This window comes from Tenrec ecaudatus, chromosome 14 (assembly GCF_050624435.1).
Source record: "Tenrec ecaudatus isolate mTenEca1 chromosome 14, mTenEca1.hap1, whole genome shotgun sequence".
NCBI classification, from domain to species: domain Eukaryota; kingdom Metazoa; phylum Chordata; class Mammalia; order Afrosoricida; family Tenrecidae; genus Tenrec; species Tenrec ecaudatus.
Genome location: NC_134543.1, coordinates 120,544,876 through 120,569,831, shown reverse-complemented (window position 1 = coordinate 120,569,831; position 24,956 = coordinate 120,544,876). Strand labels below are relative to the sequence as shown.

At 46.4% G+C, this 24,956-nt stretch overlaps 1 protein-coding gene across 1 annotated transcript in view; it reads left to right on the top strand.

The window, feature by feature from the left end:
* The window catches only part of MYO1E (myosin IE), a 247,587-nt gene that overhangs the window by 83,081 nt on the left and 139,550 nt on the right, over positions 1-24,956 (top strand). The window contains exon 2 of the mRNA XM_075531887.1: positions 11,218-11,361. Within this exon, the coding sequence (XP_075388002.1) occupies positions 11,218-11,361 (144 nt within the window). The remainder of the gene's footprint in view (positions 1-11,217; positions 11,362-24,956) is intronic.

Below are 24,956 nucleotides of genomic sequence, written 5' to 3'. Positions count from 1 at the left end.
TTGGTTGGAAGACTCATTTTCGTTTCAAGGTATGAAAGTGTGAAAAAAAATTAATCTTACAATTGATGGGATGTTGTAATTATCATTTGGGATGTCTTCAATTTGAACTCTTCTTGGATAGAGAAAATGATCTTTGGAGGAGTAAAATGTCAGACAGGGAGAAAGTAAAAGAAAGGCTTTTTATTTTTTCTTTCCCAGTCGGGGGTCCGTTTGCATTTAAAGACAGCTTTACTAGAGCTGCAAATGGGGCCCCAGACTGAGAATTGATGTGGAATAATGAGACTATGGAAAACAGTGTCATATTTTATGTATTTCACTTAATTTACAGAACAGTCTTGCCTCTGTTAGGTTATTTAATCTGCTTTTCTTTTCGCTATAAAAATAGCTCTGTGTGTCTGTGCGTTATTTATAAACACATGTTCAATAGAAAAAGATAGCCATACAGAGAAGTCACAGAGAGAAATAACCCTCATACCTAAACTCACTACCATCAAGTGGATCCTGACTCATAGCGACCCCCTAGGACAGGGGTTCTCAACCTGTGGGTCACGACCCCTTCAGGGGTTGACCGATCTTTCTTTTTTTTTTTCTCCTCTTTTCATTTTTTACATTTTATTAGGGGTTCATACAACTCTTATCACAATCCATACATATACATACATCAATTGTATAAAGCACATCTGCACATTCCCTGCCCCAATCATTCTCAAAGCATTTGCTCTCCACTTAAGCCCTTTGCATCAGGTCCTCTTTTTTTCCCTCCCTCCCCGCTCCCCACTCCCTCATGTGCCCTTGGTAATTTATACATCATTATTTTGTCATATCTTGCCCTATCCGGAGTCTCCCTTCCCCCACTTCTCTGCCGTCCCTCTCCCAGGGAGGAGGTCACATGTGGATCCTTGTAATCAGTTTCCCCTTTCCAACCCACTCACCCTCAACTCTCCCAGCATCGCCCCTCACACCCTTGGTCCTGAAGGTATCATCCACCCTGGATTCCCTGTGCCTCCAGCCCCCATATGTACCAGTGTACAACCTCTGCCCTATCCAGCCCTGCAAGGTAGAATTCGGAGGAAGCATCCAGGATCTGGGGGAAAGCTGTGTTCTTCATCGGTACTACCTCGCACCCTGACTGACCCATCTCCTCTCTGAAACCCCTCTGTGAGGGGATGTCCAGTGGCCGACACTTGGGCCTTGGGTCTCCACTCTGCACTTCCCCCTTCATTCAATATGGTATATATATATATATATATACACACACACATATATATATACATACATATATCTATTTTTTTTGCATGATGCCTGGTCCCTTTGACACCTCGTGATCGCACTGACCGGTGTGCTTCTTCCATGTGGGCTTTTTTGCTTCTGAGCTAGATGGCCACTTATTCACCTTCAAGCCTTTAAGACCCCAGACACTATCTCTTTTGATAGCCGGGCACCATCAGCTTTCTTCACCACATTTGCTTATGCACCCATTTGTCTTCAGCGATCGTATCATGGAGGTGTGCACCCAATGATATGATTTTTTTGTTCTTTGATGCCTGATAACTGATCCCTTTGGGACCACTGGATCACACAGGCTGGTGTGGATTGAACGATCTTTCACAGGGCTCGCCCGATTCATAACAGTAGCAAAATTACATTTATGAAGTAGCAATGATAATAATTTTATAGTTAGGGTCTCCACAACATGAGGAACTGTATGAAAGGGTCATGGCGTTAGGAAGTTGAGAACCACGGCTATAGGAACAAGTAGCACTGCCCCTCGGGGTTTCCAACTCTGTAACCGTGTGTGGGACTAGAAAGCCTCATCTTCTCCTCCAGAGCAGCAGGTGGTCTCAAACTGCTGACTTTGCAGTTAGCAGCCCAATGTATAATCACTTATTTTCATACAGAGATGTCATTTTTCATAAATAAAATTTCTATGCGCTTAAAAATATGTGGACAACTTACCACCCCTTATTGCTTTTTGTAAATTAGATGAGAGTTGAGGTTTCAGATCAACTTCATATTCAACAGCACGCATCAAACCCCCTGATACTTTTTTCTGCCCCCTTCATAACCAACCCATCACTGCTGCCAGCCCTGTGTGTACCTTTCACCCGTTGCTAAGCTACCGTTGTCATCACATACGAGCAAGCTTCCCTCTGCAGGGATTGGGCGACTGGCTTGATTACCGGAAGAGCTGTCTCTGGCTGTGCAGTGAATTCAGTAAGCATTGGGCTGCTAACCGAGGGGTATGAACCCCATACCCCCTTCACCTGGAGAACAGGGTGGCATTCTGCTTCAATAAAGACCTACAGCCTTGGAAACTCTGCAGAATACTTATACCTTGTCCTATAGGGCCGCTCTGAGTCCAATTGGACCCCGTGGCGGTGGGTAAGACTGATTTGGGATAATTGTCAATCTTAACTCCTGTTCTCACTCTGGTCTGAACTAGAGTTTCCTGGCTGGTACCCAGGGGTAGTAGGGCTTAGACGCCAAGTGAAAGGTGTTGGATTGAATCCACGCAGAAGATTTAAGTCCTGGTGATCTAATTCCAAACCCTCAGGCCTCGAAAACTCCAGGAAGCACGAAAATCTACCCCGAAACACGTGCAGGCAACACCCGCTCAGTGGCATCTGGCTACTGATCTGCTGAAATGCAAACGTTTGTGTGAGGCTCTGTGGTTGACTTCACACAAGGTCCCAATGGTGGGGGGTGGGAAGGCTGGCTGGTTTTCTAGTCAGTCCTGGCAATAGCCATGTGTCTTCAGAGAGTTCTGGCCTCTTGACATGGTTTTGTGATTCACAACTTCCATGCTCCAAAGATACTAACTTAACTGCTTGGTCTAGTCACGGACTGCTTCTCCACAGGGGAGCCTGCTTTCTAGAGGAAGGCTGACTCTGGCCAAGAGACCACTGAACCCACAGTAGTCCATCTGAACCCACCGCAGACCATCTGCACTTGGCCTTGAGGATGGTATTGGAAATGAGCATTAGTGTAGCAGAAAGAGGATAGAAGAGGAAACTGCACCTCCCCTAGCCATGTCTCAGCTTTGCCTTTGGCTTCAGAGACTAAGTGAGATAAGATATGTGGAAATGCTAACCATACTGGTAAGGTCTTGTATACGTGAATGAATAGAACCAATGAATTCAGTGCTGGGTTGCTAACCCAAGGTGAGCAGTTCAAACCTCCTAGCCACTTTCTACTACGAGGACAAAGAGAGACTGTCTCCTCCTGGAAGGTTTATAGCCTCAGAAACCATGTATAGCAAGCAGTGGTTCTCAACCTTCCTAATACCAGATCCTTTAATACAGTTCCTTATGTTGTCATGGCTCTCCAACCATAAAGTTATTTCCATTGCTACTTCATAACTGTACTTTTGCTAATGTTATGAATCAAAATGTAGGTATCTGATACACAGGATGGATTCTCATTGTTACAAATTGAACATAATTAAAGCATAGTGATTAATCACAACACAACCTGTCATTATCTATGGTGAGATAGTTATGTGTTTTCTGATGGTCTTAGGCAACCCCTGTGAAAGGGTCGTTCGACACCCCCCAAAGGGGTCGCGACCCACAGGTTGAGAACTGCTGTTATAGAGGGTCACTTAGTCAAAGCTGATTCATTGGCAGAGGGTTTTATTGTTGTTTTAATTGTTGTTATTGTTGAGTACATCTTTCATATTCACGAAGCTCCCCCACCCCCTACCCTTCTTCCATGTTTCCACCCTTCAGTGGACTTCCCCACTCTCCCACCTCCTCTTCTCCACCAACCGGAGGCAAGTTGGCGCACCACTTTATCCCTCTAGGCCTCAGCTTCCCCGTCCATAAAATAGGAACTTAATACTTGTGTGTCTTGAGGTGCCATGATAATTGGTAATAGTTCAGTAAATTATTCAATGTTAAGTTCCAGTTACCCAAAGGTTGAGGGGTCACCCTCTGATTCCTCCAGAGACACCCTCTTGTATTCACTGCCGTCCAGGTGAAGCGCCCACTTGCTTCAAATACACTTCTCCATATCACCAAAATATTAGTGAGTCTAATTCCTACAGTGACCTATGTCACAAGCCCAGTGCTGGCTTACCAGTGCCTTGCACATAGTAGCCAAACAGACGCTGACAATTGGCTTCACCATCATTTGAAATGGAAGGTTATCTTTCCGGTCAAATGGCAGAAACGCACAAGCTAGACTTCCCAGGCTGCCGGTTAAAAGACTGAGCCCCAACAAACCGTTCTGTTTCTTTTCAATTATGGCTCCCTGGGACAGAAAAGGCCGGGAAAAAGCAAGCCCAGCTCAATTATAGGCTCAGGGTTTCTGGCTCACAGTAAGAATACAGTTTATCTGTTTCCCGGGTTGATGCATTTGTTATGCATTCTACTTTCAGTTTTTCTGAAAATGGGATTTGCTGATTCATGGTACCCAGGGGCCTTCTAAGAGACACAGACAGGTTCATATCTTGTCGTGCAGACTGCAGCTCCCAGTTCACCTCTTGGACCTGGAAGCAGCCCAGCAGCCCAGTCTCAGCGTGATGATCCTGGCTTTCGGCTTACTTAGTTGGGTCAGTGCCCAGCACCGTCTCAGAAAAGGCTAGATTGTATTGGCACTGCTTTCAATGCACAAAGTGACTGTCTTCCCTTTCCCCACACCCCCGGTCTCACCCCCAAACAGACCTTTTAGAACTTCCCAGGAAACAATGATCACACCCATGCCTTTTTAAAATGTTGACCAATTCCAATGATGTACTTATTGCTTGGTTTATTTTTTAATCAAACGCGGTGTCATGCTTTTCCTATGTCAGCCCATGCAGACGCCTGTCCACAGGATGAAGCATAGTCTTGTGAAGCTCTGCTATGGCGAACAGCCTGGTACAGAAAGCTGGGCCTACTTTTGAAACTACCACACCAAACCCACCGCTGCCGAGTCCATTGCACCTCCTAGCTACTCCTCCAGGCAAGGTGGAACCACCGTCGGGTTTCCAAGACTGTACTTGACAGAAGCAGACGGCCACATTTCCTAGAGGACTTGCTAGCGGGTTTGAACTACAGACCTTTTGCTTAGCTGGCAGTTGCTTAACCACTGCACTACCAATATTCCTTTAACACAGTGGTTCTCAACCTTCCGGATGCCGCGACCCTTTCACGCAGTTCCTCGTGTGGTGGTGACCCCGCCCCCCAACCATAATATTTATTTTCACTGCTACTTCATCACTGTCATTTTGCTACTGTATGAATCGGGCAACCCCGGTGAAAGGGTCATTCGAACCCCCAAAGAGGTCGCGACCCACAGGTTGAGAACCGCTGCTTTAGTAGCTGCATGTGCCAAACAAACAAAAAGTAACCCTGTTGCTGATAAGTCATATCTGACTCAAAATGACCCTTTCAAAGTTGATTGCTGGGCTAAAGAGCCGAGTTTTCTTTTCATTTAGTTAACTAACTGTTTTTACACACATAGGTCTGTGTACCTAAATTTTGGATACCTGTCTACAGATCAGGGGCCCTGGTGGCGCCATGGTTTGGCGTTGGGCTGCTAACCCCAAGGTCAGCGGTTCAGAAGGCAGCTACCCCGAGGGAGACAGACAAGGCTTTCTCCTCCTGTACCGGGGCGGTTCTAGGCTGATCTATAGGGTTGCTCTGAGTCAGCGTGGGCTCCGTGGATGTGAGTTTGGGTTTGTTTTCAAATGCCCTGCCTCTGAAAGAGTGGCAGGCTGTTTGCTTATGGGCACACCCTCCCCTGTGGCCCTGCCCAACAGTGGCCTGATTGTATTACAGGGCACAGGGAAGGGGCTCCTGTCTCTGGGTTGCTGAAGACTATAGTTTCCCCTCAGTCTAAGAGCACTTGCTCTCTTCTGGATGGACTGGGACACTGGTGTGAGTGTTTCCAGAGCCGCGCTGGTGGCAGGCCAGGCTGTGACGACGTGAAGGTAGGCTTTCAGGGCGAGAAGAATGACTGCCTTTGTGCAGAAGCTCACCTTTGCTCTGCCTAGGCTCCACCCCCAGGAAACACACACCTTTTGAGATTCAGGCAGCCGAGGTTCTGGCTCGACAGCTGGGTCATCCCTCTGGGACCAGGACCCCTGGGTCTCAGTGCCGCCTCCTGAGGAGGACACATGAGTCCATGATGGGCATGTGGGAGTACCCTGCTTTGCAGAGTTTGTGTGAATCCATGCCCTGAAAATAAAAATCTCGTGAATTAGGGGGAGGTTTACAGAGCAGATCATCCGTTTCACCTTCAACATCAGTTGCTGATGACTCAGTGGGCTTGTTAGGAAAGCTCCGTGGGGATCAGAGAGGTCCTGCTCTCATGCTCACAGTGCAGTCCTGACAGCAACGCTGCCTCCCGTTGGTGTGGTTACACAGGTCAGCCGTTCAAAACCACCAGCCTTTCCACAGAGAAAGGTGAGATTGCTCTTGAGCTGCAATCTTGGAAACGGCGGGGCAGCTGTCCCCTGCCCTTTGGGGTTGCTGTGGGTTGGGATCACCTCCATGGCAGGGCGTTGGGTTGGGTTCAGAATTTGTAGTCTTGGCGCTCAGAGGAACTTTCATAATTATCCTCGTTTTCATTTCGGCTGGACTGTCAGCTGCTCATCCTCCGAGGTGTTGACAATGTGATCCTTTTTAATGGAACAAAGAGTGGTTTGCCCACTAGGGTGAGAAGGAAACAGATTCTTGTCTAATGAACCTTTTGAGCAGAAGGCCCCTGTTCATGCCAAAGGGGAAGTCCCACCAAGGTCTCTTTCCCTCGTCCCCCCAAACACATCTGGCAGCCTGCCCTTGCCCTGCCTGCTCGGTCAACGGTAGAAGGAAGAAACTGAAGGGAGCCAGGTGCTCAAGTTCATGTGTGCCAGAACGATACTTCATGGCCTCTCAATTCTAGGTCACTAGACACGGGTTTGCGATCTGAGTAACTCGGTCTTGGGTCCCAGGACTTTTGTTTAGGGGTTGGAAATGATGGCCATCCCCCTCGCCTGTGGTTCACATGCTCCCTGATTCTGCAGCTGTGCTCCACGGAAGGTCTCTGGGAAGGTCAGGGCCATGGCCCCAGAGAAGTCTGTTGTCCCTACCAACAGGCTTTTTTTTTGAACTGGGCTGGGATGAGAGCCTCTGCCCCTGCCCATTTGGTTGCCAGCTTCCTTGATGGCATGTCCATCCTGAGGTGTAGCCTTCATTTACCTACTGGGTGGCTTCTGACCTTTATCCTTGACGGTATGAGAAGGTCAGCTTTCTCCCAAAGGCTCCGACTTGCTCAGCCCTTCTTGGTCTTCATGCCTCCTCCCTCTACTCTACCCTCCCAGAATGCTTTTGTTTTGTGGGGAAGAGGAGGAAGGTGATAATAAGTGGCAGCCAGTAAACAAAGAAGTTAAAATTAGAAAATTCAGAGTGCTCTCACCGAAGAGAAGTAATTCATAGTATGCATGATCGTGGTGAAAGTTAAATGACAGAATCTATGTAGCATATAGAATGGTCTGAGAGGGCGAGGGAGGGCGGGCGGACGAGTGAGAAGAATAGAGTTTGATGACCTATTGGACACAGGAATTGTGTCCAATCAGAAAATAACTCTGGTGCTTCAGCTGTTTCCCCGTACAAAAGACCCCAACCTCAAGTATAATTTAAAGGGAACACTTATTCCCTCATCTGAAAAGCAACAAAGACCACACAAAAGCACACACCTGGTCCTTCGGATGAGGCAGGAAGTCAAAAGGAGGGCCAGAGTCACAGTCAGGATGCTGGTTAAAGAAGGCACGGAACAAAGACTGCCAAGCATTCATGCTTGGTGACAGATCGGGCATCATTCATGATAGGTAGGACGGCAGAAGCAGGAAGAGGACCGTGATGGGGACAAGTCCACGTTACCTCTGTCTGGGACACACCCAGGCAAGCTCCTAAGAGACTGCCACTCCCTGGGCTGGCTGGAGACGGTGGCGGTAAACTACTTTCCAAGGCAGTCCAGCTGAGGGAAGGATCATCTACACCCTTTGAGGTCTTTAATGGAGCCTTTAATCGATGTGGGAACTCCCCAGGTGGATTTTGGGCTGGCACTGCCTTTTGCAAACCAGGAGCTCAGAATTTAAGCTCTAATACGCAGCCTTTGATGTTACAACCCCAAAAAGGACATAAAAAGCAAAATAAAGCCACTGCTGTTGAGTCAGTTCTAACTCATCGCACCCCCACAGGGGGTCGCTGAGACTCTAAATCTTTAGGGAGCAGATACCCTCGACGTTCTCCCACTTGACACGAGGAAAAGGGGATTCTTACCAAAGACTGACCAATGAGTGTCTTTCTGGTGATGAATTCAACCTTGGACTTGTCATTCTGTTGCCATCCTCGACTCAACATGATGGAAACAGGGCAGTACATCCCTCGGGAGACAGGGTACAGGAGACCATGTTGGGAGACTAGGGCTCAGCTCTCACGTGTGCTCCTTGCCCCGGTTGGAAGACCTGTTTCTTTCTCGGTAGCTTGGTGACGGTAAGCTCTTCTCACAGGAACGTTTGGCATATTAAATTCAGCAGCGGCTACAAATCAAGCAACTCATCACCTTGTGTACGGAGTCCTTATCCAGTGGTTGAGAGAGGACAGAGAAGCGCAGGGTGGGGAGCCTGCGCAGTCTCTGGAATCAGGAGAATTGTGAACTGTACATACAGGGAGTGCTATTCTACCAGGAGACTAGCTGCCGTAAGAGGGGCGGGGAAACCGCACCCGTGATGGGCCAGGGCAGTGTCGTATCGTCTATCGATATACAGGACCAAGAGAGAAAAGACACTGGATTGGGCCCCAAGGCCACCCTGGGTTGCCTTGGAGGTAGTTTCTGTGGATCAATACAGACACAGACACTGTGATTGCTCTCGGCCCTGGTGGGAGTTAAACAGCTTATTCATAGCCCTTCTGTTCATAGCCCTTATTCATAGCCCTTCGGCCACGTTTGGGATGCTTTAGGAGCTATTGGGGTTAAAAACCAGCAAGCATACATTCCTGGGAAGATGTTTCCGTTTCGTTCCTCTGGGACCCTGATTTTCTATTCAGGGTAGCCTTTGTGGGGCCCCGAGAGAAAAGCCACACTAGACAAAGGAGGGAAGGTGAGTGCCAGAGAGGACACTTTAAGGACTCTCCCTGGCTGGAAATCAACGTGGTGGGCGCTGAAAAGCCCGTGAGTTGAGCTGTGGTCAGTGTGTTGTTGGCACCCTCCCCCTAGCACCCTCTCCTGCGTTGCCACAAGAGGAAGCAGTCGTGGCAAGGGCTGAGGTAATTTTGTAGAATTGGGATTGCATGTGTTTCTGAGAAAGCCAAATATATCCTATAGACAGTTCTCTCTGCAAGACGGCACGGGCGGCAAGCTTTCGGGCTCCCCTTTCTGAAGCTCGGCCCATGGCTCTGGTTGCCGGACTTGTCCCAGGTGGCCCCCTTCCTGATGGATATTTAAAGGTTCCATTTCCCAGAGCCGCTTAGAATTTGCCATTTACTCTGAAAATTTACTCTGAGAAAACATTAGGCATTTTAACATTTTTTCCTCTCCGTAATAAATGACTTGATGGAAGTGATTTTGGTTTTTGGAAAAGGAATATATGGTGTTTGGGGTTTGTTTTTTTTTAATCTGTCATTTTCATTCTTGAAGAGATTTTATGGCTGGTATTTTTTTAAAGAAGTTCCCCGTCATAATTTCATCCAAGCTATTTGTCTTCTCTAATGTTTAATTTTTAGAAATCTTTTAATCCTGGTAAGAAAATATATAGCAAAACCGTTGTCACGTCCACATTTTCCACATGTTCTGTTTTAATGATGCTGACTGCACTCAGCACGTAATCAGTCACCCTTCTGAATTAACTGTGTAAACTTTTTCAACAGCGTGCAGCATGGGCCTTCATTCCAGGAGCCCCCTGTTCCCTCTCCCCCTCATAATTTTGATGTCTGGGCAGGCGACCTTTCTAGAAACCCTCCTTCGGAATGGCTTCTTGTTGAAGCTCCCCAAAGCATTGAACTCCCAGAGAGAGGGAAGGGCCCTAAGATGTCTCAGTAGGGTGAGCAGGTTTGGAGGACAGGGAACACCTTCCAATAGTTTGCTATCGAATCGTTCTCACTATTTCATATGAATTAGCTTTTATTTTTCCCCCTGGCAATTGCAGATTATTGTAAAGATTCTCCCTCCTCTGGTCTCCCCTGAGAAATTCTGCATGGTTTCGATCCATTTCCAGTGGCACCTTCTCAGAGCAGTCATCTCCGTGGGCCCAAAGCTTCATGAGCCACTCCCCCCTTTTGAACACCCATTAGCGTGTGTTTACACATGCACTTGGTGGCACAGTAGCTGTGTTAATCTGGGTAGACTAGAGAAACATATCCATGACACTCGAATGTGTATAAGAAAGAGATTCATATACAAGAGCAATTGCACATTGAGAAAACATCCCAGCCCAGTCCAGATCAAGTCCATAAGTCCAACATTCGCCCATATGTCCGACAGCAATCCAGAGTCCTCTTCAGACTCTTGAAACACATGCAATGATACCGGATGCAGGATGAGCACAGGCCACTGGGTAGAAAGTCTTTGGATCCAGTGGCATTGTAAGCATCTCTGCGCTGGCAGGAGTCTCTACGTGGCTCCTCCATTCAGAGGTCTTTTCAGCTGCAATGTCTCCCAGGGAGTAGTAGAGAGAGTGTGTACATCTCCTGCCTCCAAGAAGGAATTCCCAGATTTCCCAGAATTCTCAGAAGGCCATTCCCACACAGAAGTCTCATTGGCTATCTCCAGATTGACAGCCTAGACTCCATGCTTCCACTCTTAATCTTTAAATTGACACCAGATTACTTTTATAGCTCTTATCACAATCCACACATCCATCCATTGTCAAGCACATTTGTACATATGTGTACAAAACATTTTCTTTCTACTTGAGCCCTTGATATCAGCTTCTCATTTTTCCCCTCCCTCCATCACCTTCCCTCCCTGATAAACCCTTGATAATTTAGAAAATTTCCCCCCAAGTCTTCCACTGACCGCTGTCTTCCTTCACCCACTTTTCTGTTGGCCATCCCCTAGGAAGGGCGTTATATGTCGTTCCTTGTGATCAGTTCCCTTTTCTCAGGTTCATGATCTGTTGATATCAAAGAAACCCTCCTCGTGTTAGCTCATTCCGCTACATTTCACTTGAGCCTATTTGGGATATTCATGACTTAAAATAAAAATCCAGATGGAAACCAGTTATCCTCATAATTGTGTGTTCTGTGTTCGCAGGGGAGCAAGGGTGCCTACCGGTACCACTGGCAGAGCCACAATGTCAAGCAGAGTGGCGTGGACGACATGGTGCTGCTGTCCAAGATCACAGAGAGCGCCATCGTGGAGAATCTAAAGAAGAGATACATGGACGACTACATCTTTGTATCCTTGACTGGGGTCACTAAGCTATGTGGTGAGGCCTACGGTCAAGTGCGGCTTGACTGCTGAAGCAAGGAAGTCCAGCTGAAATTCTGAACCATGTCCTTGTCGCCAGTTCCGAATGAGGCTTTGCAGTGTGTGGGTGTGGGTGCGTGACTTGGTTGAGGCTGTGTAACCTTGACGCAAGGTTACGGCTTTCGACATTGCACACAAGTCGGGATGTGGTCTGTGTTCTGCTGTTCTGACCTATGATACTGTGTGCATGTGGAGTCTTAGAAAAATCCTGATCTGCAGAGAAAGTTTTCTTGATAGAGTGACCGACTTGGAAAATGGAGCCATTTAAGTCTAGCCTTAAAAGGCTTAGAAAAGATTGCATCCCACCAACAACAAAAAAAGTTTTTTGCAAATATGTTCCATTCTTATGTTTACTAAAAGAGACATGAGAAGTCAAGATCAACTTTTTTAATTTGTACAGATCTGGTTTTGTTGTTGCTGTTGTTTTTAAATAGAACTTTAAAAAATTCCGCATGGAAATTCAACTCAGATGCGTGCTGCCTCCGTTACCAGCGGAGAACTGCACCACGTGCTTACGTTGCTCTAGCAGCGGGGCTCGTTGGTGCAATGCGCCCTCCGGATGACGCTCTTTGTGAGTTGAAGGTTGCGACAAGCCTGCTTCCTGCAGCTCTGTCCGCTGGCGCCATTTTTCCAACATCGCGCACTCACTTTGCGTCTCTGGGTCATGTTTTAGTCATTCTCACAATGTTATAAATATTTTTATACGGCTATCGCACACTCATAGACGATGGCCTAGTGTAAACATGATTTCTGTGTGCCCTGGGAAAACGAACAGAAAGCGGGTTACTTGCTCTGTTGTTCTCTTTACTTCGGTGGCCGGGAATCAAACCTACAGTGCCTCTCAAGTTTGCCTTCAGAGTAGGGGTGGGGGCGTCCAGGTCTTGGGCCATCTAAGGCCCATGGAGTCAGTGCCAGTTAACATCGCTGGTACTAACCTCACCCACCTCGCCAAACAGAAGCCATTGCAGTCCACACATTCCAAATCAAACCTGCCATCTCGTCAAGTCAGACCCACCATGGCCCCATAGAAGAGGGTAGAACTACCCCTGTGGGTTTCTGAGACTGTAACTGTTCACCCATTGGAAGAAACCCCGTCTTTCTCCCATGGAGTGCAGGGTGCTCTCTCGAACTTCAGACCTTGTGGATTGGAGCCCAACTCGTAACCACAATGCCACTGAGGCTCCTCTCGCCATCACACTAAGGATGAGCTCATTAAATGGTGGACGGACTGTCACAGGATAATTTTGAAGTTGATACTCTTGTGTGGCCCGTGACTAATGTTATAAATACCCAAATGGCTCTTGGCAGAAAAAAATGGCCCTCTCCCCTGGCGCGAAGAAAAGACGCTTGCAGTGGAGGTGAACGTAGCTGGCCTCACCTGACTTCCCCATGGCCACGTCTCCATGCGCCAACCTTCATCTCTGCTGACTCCAACTGTCCCTCCCATGACATCCTACATCTATACTGATCCCCTAATCCGTGGCAATGGCCATGCAGATTTCTAAGTCAGAACTCAAAATCCAGGGGGGTTATTAGGGAAGTCCATAAGTCAGTTCGCAGCCTGTCTGCCAGTGGTCCCATGTTTGTCCTTGGCCTTCATGGGCCAGGAAGGCTGCCCACTCATCCCCCTGCCCCACAGTTCCCTAGACTCGGACCAGCTGAGAAGAAGGTGCCCCGTAGCCTTGGCTGTGCTCTTCTGAGTCTCCGTGTCACGGTCTGATGCATCTGGTCTCGGCAGCCTCCGCCACTTCAGACCAAGACCTTGATATGCTCTTGTCCAATGCTCCACAATCAGTACTCATGGAAGCAGCCGTCAAGAGGTACAAGGAGATCACTTTGAGGATCAAGAAGTACAAGGAGGTCACTCTATCCAAGCCATGGTATTTTCAGTCACTTCACATAGAGGTGAAAGTTGGACACTGAATAAGGAAGAATCGATGCATTTGAATTATGGTGCGGGCAAAGAATATTGAAAGTGCCACGGACTGCCTAAAGAACACACAACTCTGTCTTGGGAGAAGAACATGCGGAAGGCTCCTTAGAGACAAAGATGATGAGACTTTGTCTCATGAACTTTAGACACGTTGTCAGGAGAGACCAGTCCCTGGAGAAGGACATCATGCTTGGCAAAGTAGCCAGACAGGGGGGAAAAGGATGAGATGGATTGATACATTGGCTGCATCAGTGGCCCCAACACCAGAAGAATTGTGCAGGTGGCACAGGGCCGGCCAGTGCTTTGTCCTGTTGTGCACAGGGTAGCTATGAGATGGACCGACTTGACGGCACTTAACAGCAACGAGGTCCTCCAGGTTTCTCCCTCCTACTATTGCTTCAAAGATGGCTTAGAGAAGGGTATGTGTGGGGGGTTGGGGGGCATGTAATGAAATTTGACCTGTCCCCCAGTTAGTGATACGCATAACCTGGTTGCATAGTTCCACCCAATCCTTTGGTAGAAGATCCTTTTAAGACCTATCTCTCCACAACAAGCTTGAGTGGAATGATTGCCGAGTTAATCAGTAACCAGCAGAGGGGCGTGTCTAGCCTGTCTGGCAGTGGCAGAGAGTTTAACTTTGATGTTGGTGGTGACTTCTGGGAGTATTCTTTCACGGATAGTTCATGACAAGGTGGCGTTCTGTTACTGACGTGATGTGCTGCTGTTGTTTGGCCGTTGCTGGCCTGTTGGCCTGTTTCTGGCTGCATCACCTTTCCAGCTAGCATTCAAAGGCCATTTGTGCCACCCAGGGACTCGATAGACACTGCCTTTTTAGAACGTCATCCCCCAAACGCCCAGAGCGTTGAGTGGCCAGCAGAAGAATTGTTTTCTCAGTGATGGGTTTTAGTATGAGTTTTTTTCACCGGGTTTGATTGGTGATGGCCACCTAACCTCGGGCAACAGCACTTTCCCCAGTCTCTCTGATCCCTCCCCAGGTGAGCTGTGTTCCAAAATTTGACTTGCAAAATCACTTACTGGGAATTTGAATTCATTTTGTCATAGAAACTGTTTAAAGGAGGACTGATTTATCGGCAAGTTATTTTCATAGAAAGGTGGGTTCTGAGAAGCTGTGTAAGAAAGGGGGGGAAAAAGGCATTCCCAGTTGTCAATTATCCTCCCTGCAGACAGCCTCACTCTTGCTTCGACAGATGGCTGGGTGCTGTTACCCCAAACCTACTTACTGCCTGCGAGGTGATGGTGACTGCTGGTGGCCCTACAGAACAGTGTAGACCAGCAGTTCTCAACCTGTGGGTCGTGACCCCTTTGGGGACCCTTTTTTACAAGGGTCACCTAAGACCCTCAGAAAACACATAAATATTTCACAATATATAATTACATATTGTTTGGGGATTAATCACTATGCTTTAATTATGTTCAATTTGTATCAATGAAACTACAACATATCATATCAGACATTTACATGACAATCCATAGCAGTAGCAAAACTACAGTTATGAAGTATCAACAGAAATAATGTTATGGTTGGAGTCACCACCACATGAGGCACTGTATGAAAGGGGCACGGTGTTAGGAAGGTTGAGAACCCCTGGCGTAGAACCACTCCTTTGCATTTCTAAGACTTTTAAATCTTTATGAGAGAAAACAGTCTCATCTTTCTCCTAAGGAAGCAGCAGCTGGCCTTGAGTTAGCAGCTCCCACCCCACCATGGCCCTTCCTTCTGGGTTGTCACCCTCTCAGAGTCCATGCGGACTCAGAACAACCCAATTCCAAGTTTCCAGGATGAGAAAGGCTTCCCGGAGCACATAGCTTCCTCTTCCTCCTGAGAAGCAGCTGGTGGTCTAAACTACACTGAGGGGTTAACTAACGTCCACTGCTCCTGCACTGGCCAGGCTGCCAGGGCTCTGCTAAACCTATTCTGATTCATAACAACCCCATGTAACAAGAGGAGAACTTGCCCCATAAGGTTCCCGAGACTGTAAGCCTCATGGGAGCGGGTCTCAGGGCTTGCCTCCGATGGGCTCAAACAACCAACCTGCTGTGTAGAAGTTGTTTGACTCTACAACACAGGGAACTCCTTGAAGGAAAGAATTGTGTTTTGCATCTCTTTTAAAAAAATCAAACCTTTATTATAAACACAATAACATGTTTAGCATGGTTTATAAAATACATTAAAGCAAAAGGAAGCAGCTTGAATATAGCTAGGTATATTTCTTTTCATGGATTAGTGTGTATTTTCCACGGTGGCAATGTGGGTTAAGCGTTGGATTGTTAACCTCAAGATTAGTGGTTCAAGCCCACCAGCCGCTCCACAGGAAAAAGATGAGGCTCTCTGTTCCCTTAAGGATGTACAGTCTTGAAAACCCTGAGAGAAATTTGACCCCATCTAATAGGGTCACTGTGAATGGGAATCGACTCAATTACAGTGGGTGCCTTTCTATGAATCACACAAAGACATGGATCTTTGTGTGCTTTCTTGTTTTCAAACCTCAACATTAATAGAGTCATCCTGCACTATGTGCAAGGGTGAGTCAAAAAGTATTGCTGCTGCGGTCTCAGTTCATACTTGCATGGGGTTTTTCCCAGACAAAAGGTGCTCAAGTATGGCTTTGTGATCAGGCATGGCTGCAGACAAGTTCTCTCGGTAACACACTTGTCTTCGTCTCGGTCAGTTACCTTCACCAAAAAAGCAGGTCCAATCACAATAGTGGCTTCCAAGGGGGTGTGCTGGGCCAGTTAAATTCAAGGCACGAAGATCAGCTCAAGGTTACTTCCAAAGGAGAATGTTTTAATTTTTTATTTAGCCTCATGATTTTATGATTCATTTTTTAACGAAAAACAGTTTTATGGGCACCTCATGCACCTATCACACAATTCCGTCGTTCGTTCGCATCGAGAAGAGTTGTACAATCGTTACCACAATCCAGTTTTGAACATTTTCTTCATAATGGAATCCACCCCCCCCCCCCAATCATATTCTTGAGGGATGACCATGCGGCTTAGTATGAAGCAGTTTTGAGAACAGGGAAAGCCGCATTAGTGAGGAAAGGCCTGCAGAGGGGCGGCATGTTGACATGACGTCAAAGAACGCTGAGAACGGTTAAACTCAATGCCGTTGACTCACAGGGATTCTAGGGGATAAAGTAGAACTGCTACTTTGGGTTTCTGAGACTTTGAACCTTGACAGGCGTCGATAGCCTCCATTTACTCCTATGGAGCAGCTTGTGGGATCGAACCCCTGGCCTTGTGATTAGCAGCTCAACATGTCACCCACTACTCCACCAGAGCTCCTAACCTGGGGAGGGTTAGAGAGATGGAAACACTGCTTTCAGACATGTTTAGAAAAACCTAGCTGGAGGCTAGGTTGAGAAACAATGGCTTCGCATTTTGATATTTTTGTTTTAATGAAAGTTTCTGTGATTTATTTTTTGGTAGCGGCACTTTTTGATTCATCCGCGTATTTTTTGATGTCCTGCATAATTCTTGGCAGGGAGCATTGTATTACGTGCTCATTGAAAACTTGTTGACTGTCAAGACCAGCTTTTTCAATCTAGACAACAGAATTTTTAAATGACTCACAGAGATGGAGCTGATTATGTGCATTTGAATTAATGCCTTTGAATCAATGGCTGACTCATCTTGTATCCTACTAAGGAAATGAGTTACTTGACCACTAATGGCTTGGTGTTTTAGAAATCTCTACCCACTCGATACATGGGAAGCCTAACAGAAATGTACTTTCCATCAGTAACACAAAGTAGCATTCAGCACCGAAGAAGCCTGATGGCCCCTTGGATGTTTATGAAACAATACCGAGCGTTTGACTGCCAGCCTTTCCTCTGGTAAGAAATAAAGACCTCCTTGATCCGCCCATGTTAATGGCTTATTATGAAAAAGTGAAGAGATGTGGTTTCACATGAAGTTATAAAATTGCTCATGTTACCTCTTCCACGTCTGATCCCAGCACAGTGCCTTGTATTGAAGGTCGGCACGGAGAACAACCAACTGCGAATGTATGCAGGCTGAGTGCACATTTCTTTGCTGTTCATGAACGCAGCAGAGCAAAGATCTCCTTTAAAATGCTGACCCTGTCTACCAATAAGAATCCATACTTTTCTTTTAACATTTTATTAGGGGCTCATACAACTCTTATCACAATCCATACGTATACATACATCAATTGTATAAAGCACATCCATACATTCCCTGCCCCAATCATTCTCAAAGCATTTGCTCTCCACTTAAGCCCTTTGCATCAGGTCCTCTTTTTTTTCCCCTCCCTCCCCGCTGCCCCCTCCCTCCTGAGCCCTTGATAATTTATAGATTGTTATTTTGTCATATCTTGCCCCATCCAGAGTCTCCCTTCACCCCCTTCTCTGCCGTCCGTCTCCCAGGGAGGAGGTCACATGTAGATCCTTGTCATCGGTTCCCCCTTTTCAACCCACTCACCCTCTACTCTCCCAGTATCGCCCCTCACACACCTGGTCCTGAAGGTATTGGATTCCCTGTGCCTCCAGCTCCTATCTGCACCAGTGTACAACCTCTGCCCTATCCAGCCCTGCAAGGTAGAATTCGGATCATGGTAGTTGGGGGGAGGAAGCATCCAGGATCTGGGGGAAAGCTGTGTTCTTCATCGGTACTACATCGCACCCTGACTGACCCATCTCCTCCCCTAAACCCCTCTAAGAATCCATACTTTTCAACCATGTATCCTAAGACAAGGGAAGTTTAATTTATTATATGCTTTTTTTGTCCTAAATGTTCCTATACTTCTTACAATTCCTTCTAAAAATTGATGAGGAAAACAGTGCAACTTAACCCTTGGGCTTGGCCTTGGCCTTGGTAAGATAGCATTGCTAGCCAACTGTGGTGGATGAGAATAGCTCCTTATGCAAAGCATTCTCAAGGTCAGTTGGTCCTACTCTTACTAAACTTGTTTGGACTCAACAACCTCCTTCAACGTGAACTTGGCCACTAAATCCCCGAAGTCGTTGAGACTTGTGCCAGACCCACCTGACCTCAAAACAGGGCAATCATTCTGACAGAGGTGTGAGCCTTCGCATAATGTCATATCGAGGGGGACAGTGTGCTGTCCTCAGATGGACATTGGTCTGGTGCCAGGAGCCAGGAGCTCACAAATGTGACATGAGGCGAGTTGCCTCACCTTCCTGTCCCCCATGATGAGACCAGGGAAGATGACTCAATCTGCGTGGGAGGTCTGGGGAATTCACTGACTATGAAATGTGTACACCCTTAGCTTTGTCTAACAAACATAGCCTAGTTCACAAAAGAAGGATTCCTTTTAACACCAGAAACAGAAAAAAGAAAATGCTCTAGAGAATAAAGGACAGTCCCTGCTATTGAATAAATTGAGCTCCCTGAACAATGCAATAATGCATTATTTCTCTCTGTCATTTTTGCTACAGAGGGAAACGCTCCTCATTGATCAACAGAGGAAGCTTTTGGGAAACAATGACCTAAAAGAGGTACTGGGTGCCTCCTGCCACTCGTCCTCTATTCAATACGATGGTGTTCATTGTCCCCTTCAAATACCTGTTTGTGTTATAGTCCTACATCTCTGTCCATTTTTAAATGTTAACCTTAGGCTCCACCTTCGCAGCTGTGTACAGGTGTGTGGATCACCTTTTCCAAAGGCACCCCTGAATTATGTAGTAGGGAGTGGGCGTGAGTGCTGGTGCTCTTGGGAGAAGTCTCCTGCACCCCATAGGAAACCTGCTGCTTTCTCAGGGGAACGGCCAGGGGCTCAACGGGTGCAGCCAGGTGGGAGAGGCAGGCTAGTAAACTTTCGTTCGCCTCAAACAACAAATCTGGATCTGCTTTCTTTACATTCTAAGGGACCTTCTCTGGTCTCGGTGCTTCAGCTGGCAGGCACAGAGACAGGTTCTAGTACTTATTTCAAACCAAACTTTATTTGTGAAGAAATGCCGAGAGCAGCTCTGGGCTTCCTTTCATTATAAGCTGAGTCATGGTACAGATTGACCTAGAAGAATCTGAAAGAATGCCCTCCCTCCCCACGGAGCATCTTCCTAATGGGCCCTACCTTTTGATTTTCTATAATTCACTAAGTGAGCATTAACACTTGAGGAGATGTCTCCTCTGTGAGAAAACTGTCAGTTTCTATAGGAGGTCAAAAGCAACTGAATCCATATTTATTGGGCGAGCTGAGAGCTTCATCACAGAAGGATTTGTGGGGAAATGGCATCGTTTGCCTCAGAGCATGTCTTCGTGCTTTTTATGCTGTGATCAATTTGTCTAGAACAGTGGTTCTCAACCTGTGGGTCGCGACCCCTTTGGGGGCTGAACAACCCTTTCATAGGGGTCACCCGATTTATAACAGTAGCAAAATGACAGTGATGAAGAAGCAACAAAAATAATTTTTAAAAAACAAATAATTTTATTGGGGGCTCTTACAGCTCTTATAACAATCCATACATCAATTGTATCAAGTATATTTGTACCTATGTTGCTTTCATCATTTTCAAAACATTTTCTTTCTACTTGAGCCCTTGGTGTCACCTGCTTTTTTTTCCCCTCCTTCTTTCACCTTCCCACCCTCGTGAACCCTTGATAAATCATAAAGTATTATAACTCTGTCTCCCTTCACCCATGTTTCTGTTGTTTGTCCCCCTGGGGGATACCCAGCTATTAAAATATATAGCATCTGGGGTCTTAAAGGCTTGAAGATAAACAAGCGGCCATCTAGCAGGGAAGCAACAAAGCCCACATGGGTGAAGCACACCTGCCTGTGTGATCGTGAGGCTAGACCAGAGCATGTACATTGGTACAAATAAGAGCTCTCAAAACATGGAATCAAGGACAGATAAACCCCTCAGGAACAGTAATGGGAGTAGTGATACCATGAGGGTAGGAGGAAGGTAGAGGGAGAAGGGGAACCAAGGGGGAATTGATCACAGTGACTGATGTATAGCACCAAAAATAATGTTATGGTTGGGGGGGTCACCACACCATGAGGAACTGTATGAAAGGGTCACGGCATCAGGAAGGTTGAGAACGACTGCTCTAGAACATAGGTTCCCAAACATATGTGGCCTACCACTGTGCCCTTTTCAGAGAGAAAAATGACTGGCAGTTAAAAACTTCTGTATTAGAGCCCGTAGTCCAGAATAAAGTGTAGGTATCTGCACTAGCAGCCACTCCATGGGAGAAAGACGGGGCTTTATACTGTTACACTCTTGGAAACCCACAAGGGGAGTCTACTCTGTCCTATAGTGTTGATAGGAGCTGGAATTGACATTGATTTTACTGTCAGAGATGTGAGAACGCTCAGTACCCCGAGGCAGTGGCATTGACCACTTTGGGAAACACGGTCTAGAACAAAGTGGGATTAACTGCAGACATGTTTACATTTAAAGAAGGGGATCTTTTTACCTGGGGAGAGGTATAGACATAGACATCCCTCTTATTGGAAAGTAAGATGGTTGCAGCAACCCTGTGCTCCTTAAACATTTAGGATGCCATAAGAATCCATCTGTGTGGTTAGCAGGTAATCAGAATGAGGCCCAATCCCACTCACTCGGGGTGGGGGGGGTTGTTCGTTAGTTATATTTTATTTCTCTTACTTTATAATCATAAACTGAGTTCTGCAATCCACCTAGACTTGGGGGGCCGGCTAAAGAAAGCAGGGAGCCCAAAGAACTACAGCGAGCGCCACAGAGGTAAGAGTATTACCTGCCCACTGCAGGTAGAAGGGTGCCCACCTAGCTACAGAAGGAATGGCCTGCTGTTAGATAAACGTGAAGTGAACACCATACTTATAACAGTTGTCCCCCGTCAGCAGAGGGACAGTCTGTGCTGGTCTTGCCATTCCTGGACACAAAATGCTCCCTGGCGTCGGTAATGTTCAGACCGTCTTTCACCTTGCCAAAGACAGTGGGCTTGCCACCCGACCGTTTCTCTTTAGCAGTGCAGCAGAGTAGAAACAATGACGTAAAACTGCGAGCCAGTCGCATCGGGTCCAGCAGTTGCCATGGACAGTAGGCCAGGACCCACCCGCTTCAATATAAAGCTCTAACCACTGAAGGGCTCCCCAGAGGTGGGCATGACACCAGCACTATCCTGGTACATAAATCCAGGAGTCTGTGACAGCAAGAACCATTATAATCAAATCTGTTCTCCCTGGTGCTCAGAGCTCACACGTTTGCTTAGAGAAGGCACAGCCCGTGGTTTCACCAGGGCAGCGGCAAGGGAAGTACAGCGCATGGTGGGCTGGCCAAGGTTCAGCCCCGCGGGACTGGCTGAGGCTGGGGATCAGGGCAGTGGCCCCTGCAAAGCAGCTTCGTTCCTTCCTGTTTAATGAAGTCCCCACCAGGACTCAGGAAGGGGTTCTGGTGGCGGAGTGGTGGGACATTGGGCTGCTAATCTTGAGGCCAGCAGTTCAGACCCAACACCCACTCCACAGAGGAGGCTTTCTACATCTATTTGTCCTATTGTGACTGACATATTTCACTGAGCATCATCCTTTTAAGGTCCATGCACGTAGTCCCGTGTATCAGGAACTTCATTTAATGTGATCGGTGTCACCCAGTTGTACATGTGAAAATCATTGAACTGGCAGATCTTTTGTTACATGTATATTTAACACAATAAAAAAGAATTAAAGATGTCAACGTATCTCTACTCAAAGATATGATCCTATATATGTCTAAGCCCCCAAACTTTATAATAAAACTATATAATATAATATATAATATTTTAAAATATAATAAAACTAATAGAGGGATTCAGCAGAGTTGATCGGTACAAGTCAACAAACAAAAATCAGTTGGCTTTCTATCCCCGAGCAACAGGAGCTAATTCCATGTGTAAGAGCATCTCTGTTGGTGGGTCCAATTCCTAGCTGTCCAGATGCCACAGAACAGCACACACCCCCAGCCCTGGGTCGTCTTCACAGTTGTTGTTCTGTTGGAGTCTATTGGTTGCAGCCCCTGTGTCGCTCCATTTCTTGGAGGGTCGTCCTCTTTTTTTCTGCCCCTGTACTTACCAATCGTGATGTCCCTCTCCAGGGACTGGTCTCTCTTTATCACATGTCCAAAGTATGTGAGATGAGGTCCTGCCGCCACCCATGAGTCTAAAGAGCATCCTTAGAGAATAAAATAGCTATCAATAAAGCTAACCAGTGATGTAGAGAATGTTCTACGTTCATGGATGGAAGGACTTAATGTTGTTAAGATGTAACTGCAGCCCCAAAAGATGATAGATTCACACTATCTCAGACAAAATTCCAACAGCCTTCTTAAAAAAAAAAACCCTCAACTTTATGTGGCTCTGAATAGCTAAAGTATGTTGAAAGAGAAGAAGAAAGTGGGACTCTCACTCTTATGCTCTTAAAATTACCTTACAGTCATAGTGATCAAAACAATAGACACAGAGACCAATGGCGTAGAATTGAGAGTCCAGACGTTACCCACAAATCTATGGTCAGTTGAGTTTTTTGTTGTTTTCTGAAATTTTTTTGGTCAGTTGAGTTTTAAAAAGGGTTCTAAGCCTATTCAATGAGGGAAAGAAGAGTCTCTTAAATAAATGGCACTGGGAAAATCAGATTTCCACATGCAAAAAAGTGAAAGTGGTCCCATGCCTCACAACATACACAAAAGCAAGTTAAAAATGGATTAAGGACCTAAATGTGCAAACGAAACCATAAAATTCCTAGAAGACCAATCAGGGTCAATACTGTCAAGCCTACCTTTTAACAATGGTTATCTAATATAATAACAACTGCAAACAAAAGATAAAATAAATAAATAGAACCTAGTAAAAATTTTGTTCACCAAAAGACAACCAAAAAGAGTGGAAAGAGAAGCTACTGACTTCAAGAATATCCTTGGAAACCATATGTTCTACAGGACTCTTCTGGACATTTACTTTCTAATGAGCCTTTGCTATCAGTTCCAACTTAACAACAAAAAGACATCAACTGACCATTAAATGGGCATCAGACCTGAAAGTGATTTTACCAACGAGAACTTTCAGGCTGGCCAGCAGACCAATGAAAAGCTGATCAGCATGATTGACCATCTCTCAAACCCACTGCCATCAAGTTGATGCCACCTTATAACAGCCTTGAAGGACAGGGTCTAACTGTCCCTGTGGTTTTCCAAGACTGTCTCTCTTTTCGGAGTAGAAAGCCCCATCTGTATTCCCCCGAGCAGGTGGTAGTTTCCAACTGCTGACCTTGCAGGTCGCATCCCAATGTGTACCCACGATGCCACCAGGGGACCTTTGTCAGAGAGATGCAAATAAAAACCACAGCATTATACACTACACACTGCCTTTGAGTCAATCCGGACTGTAGCAACTCTACAGGACAGGGTCCAACTGCCTCTCTGAGTTTCTGAAACTGTAACTCTTTATAGGAATAGAAAGCCTCATTTTTCTCCCATGAAGCAGCTAATGGTTTCAAACTGCTGACATTGCAGTTAGCAGCTGCCAGATCAGCAGTTGAAACCAACCACCCACCCCATAGGAGACAGAGGAGGCAGTCTACTCCCATGGAGAGTGATGGTCTTTGAAACCCCTATAGGGTCAGCCCTACCATGTCCTATAGGGCTGACGTGGGTTGGAATGGACTCAATTTCAGAGAGTTTTGCATTTGAGATGGTGACCAAGAGGGGAAAAAATGGTCATAAATGTTGGCAATGATGAGGGGAAACTGGACCCTGTGTCCATGGCTGGTACAGATGTAAAATGGTACAGCAAAATAGCACTAGTATACATCTAGCCACTTCACTCTGAGTGACTTGAACTCAGAGACTCAAAACCGCACTGGTACACCAGTGTTCATTTCAACACTACAACAGTCAAATTGTGGTACATACCCTAAAATACTATTCAGCCAATAGAAGAAATGAGATTCCCCAGGATGGGTGGAGTTTGAAGACATTGTGCTGAGCAGAAGAGGGCAATCATGGAAGGGCAAGTATTGTATGACCTTCCTTATAAACAGTGAGGTCAAATTTGGTCAACTATACATAGGCCAAATTGGCTCGTGGCTACCAGGAGCAGGAAGGAGAAGTGAGGGACATGAACTCTTAAGGAAAAATCCCATTGTGTGAGGGTAGGGTTTTAGCATCAATTACTGTCATGTCTGTCACTAAGTCGCAAACCTGTAAAAGTTGAATTGCCAAAGCCAGAGCTCCCTGGGCTGCTTCTATACAAGCAAACACCTCATGAGACCCGCTTCCTTAGCCGGGAGGGTTAAGGTACGCATTCAGTGCTTCTGCTCTGTCTCTCGTTTGCTGCTTAGAGTTCGGGATATTAAAAGTTTGCAAGTGATCATCCAAGCCACCTAATTGGTCTCTGTTCACCAGAGCAGCAGAGGGGAAAGGAGAGTCAGGATTAGGGAGAGAATATGGAATGATTTGCCATAAAACCAGAATTAGAGGGGCTCCCAGATACCATTACTGAGCACTTTGGTCAAAGATTCCTTAGAATACACCTGATCAAAGGAGGGGAAATTTTGCACAGAATTTCACATTCTCGTGGATTTTTGCATACCAAAACCTTGAAATTCTTAGAAGAAGAAGCAGGGCCA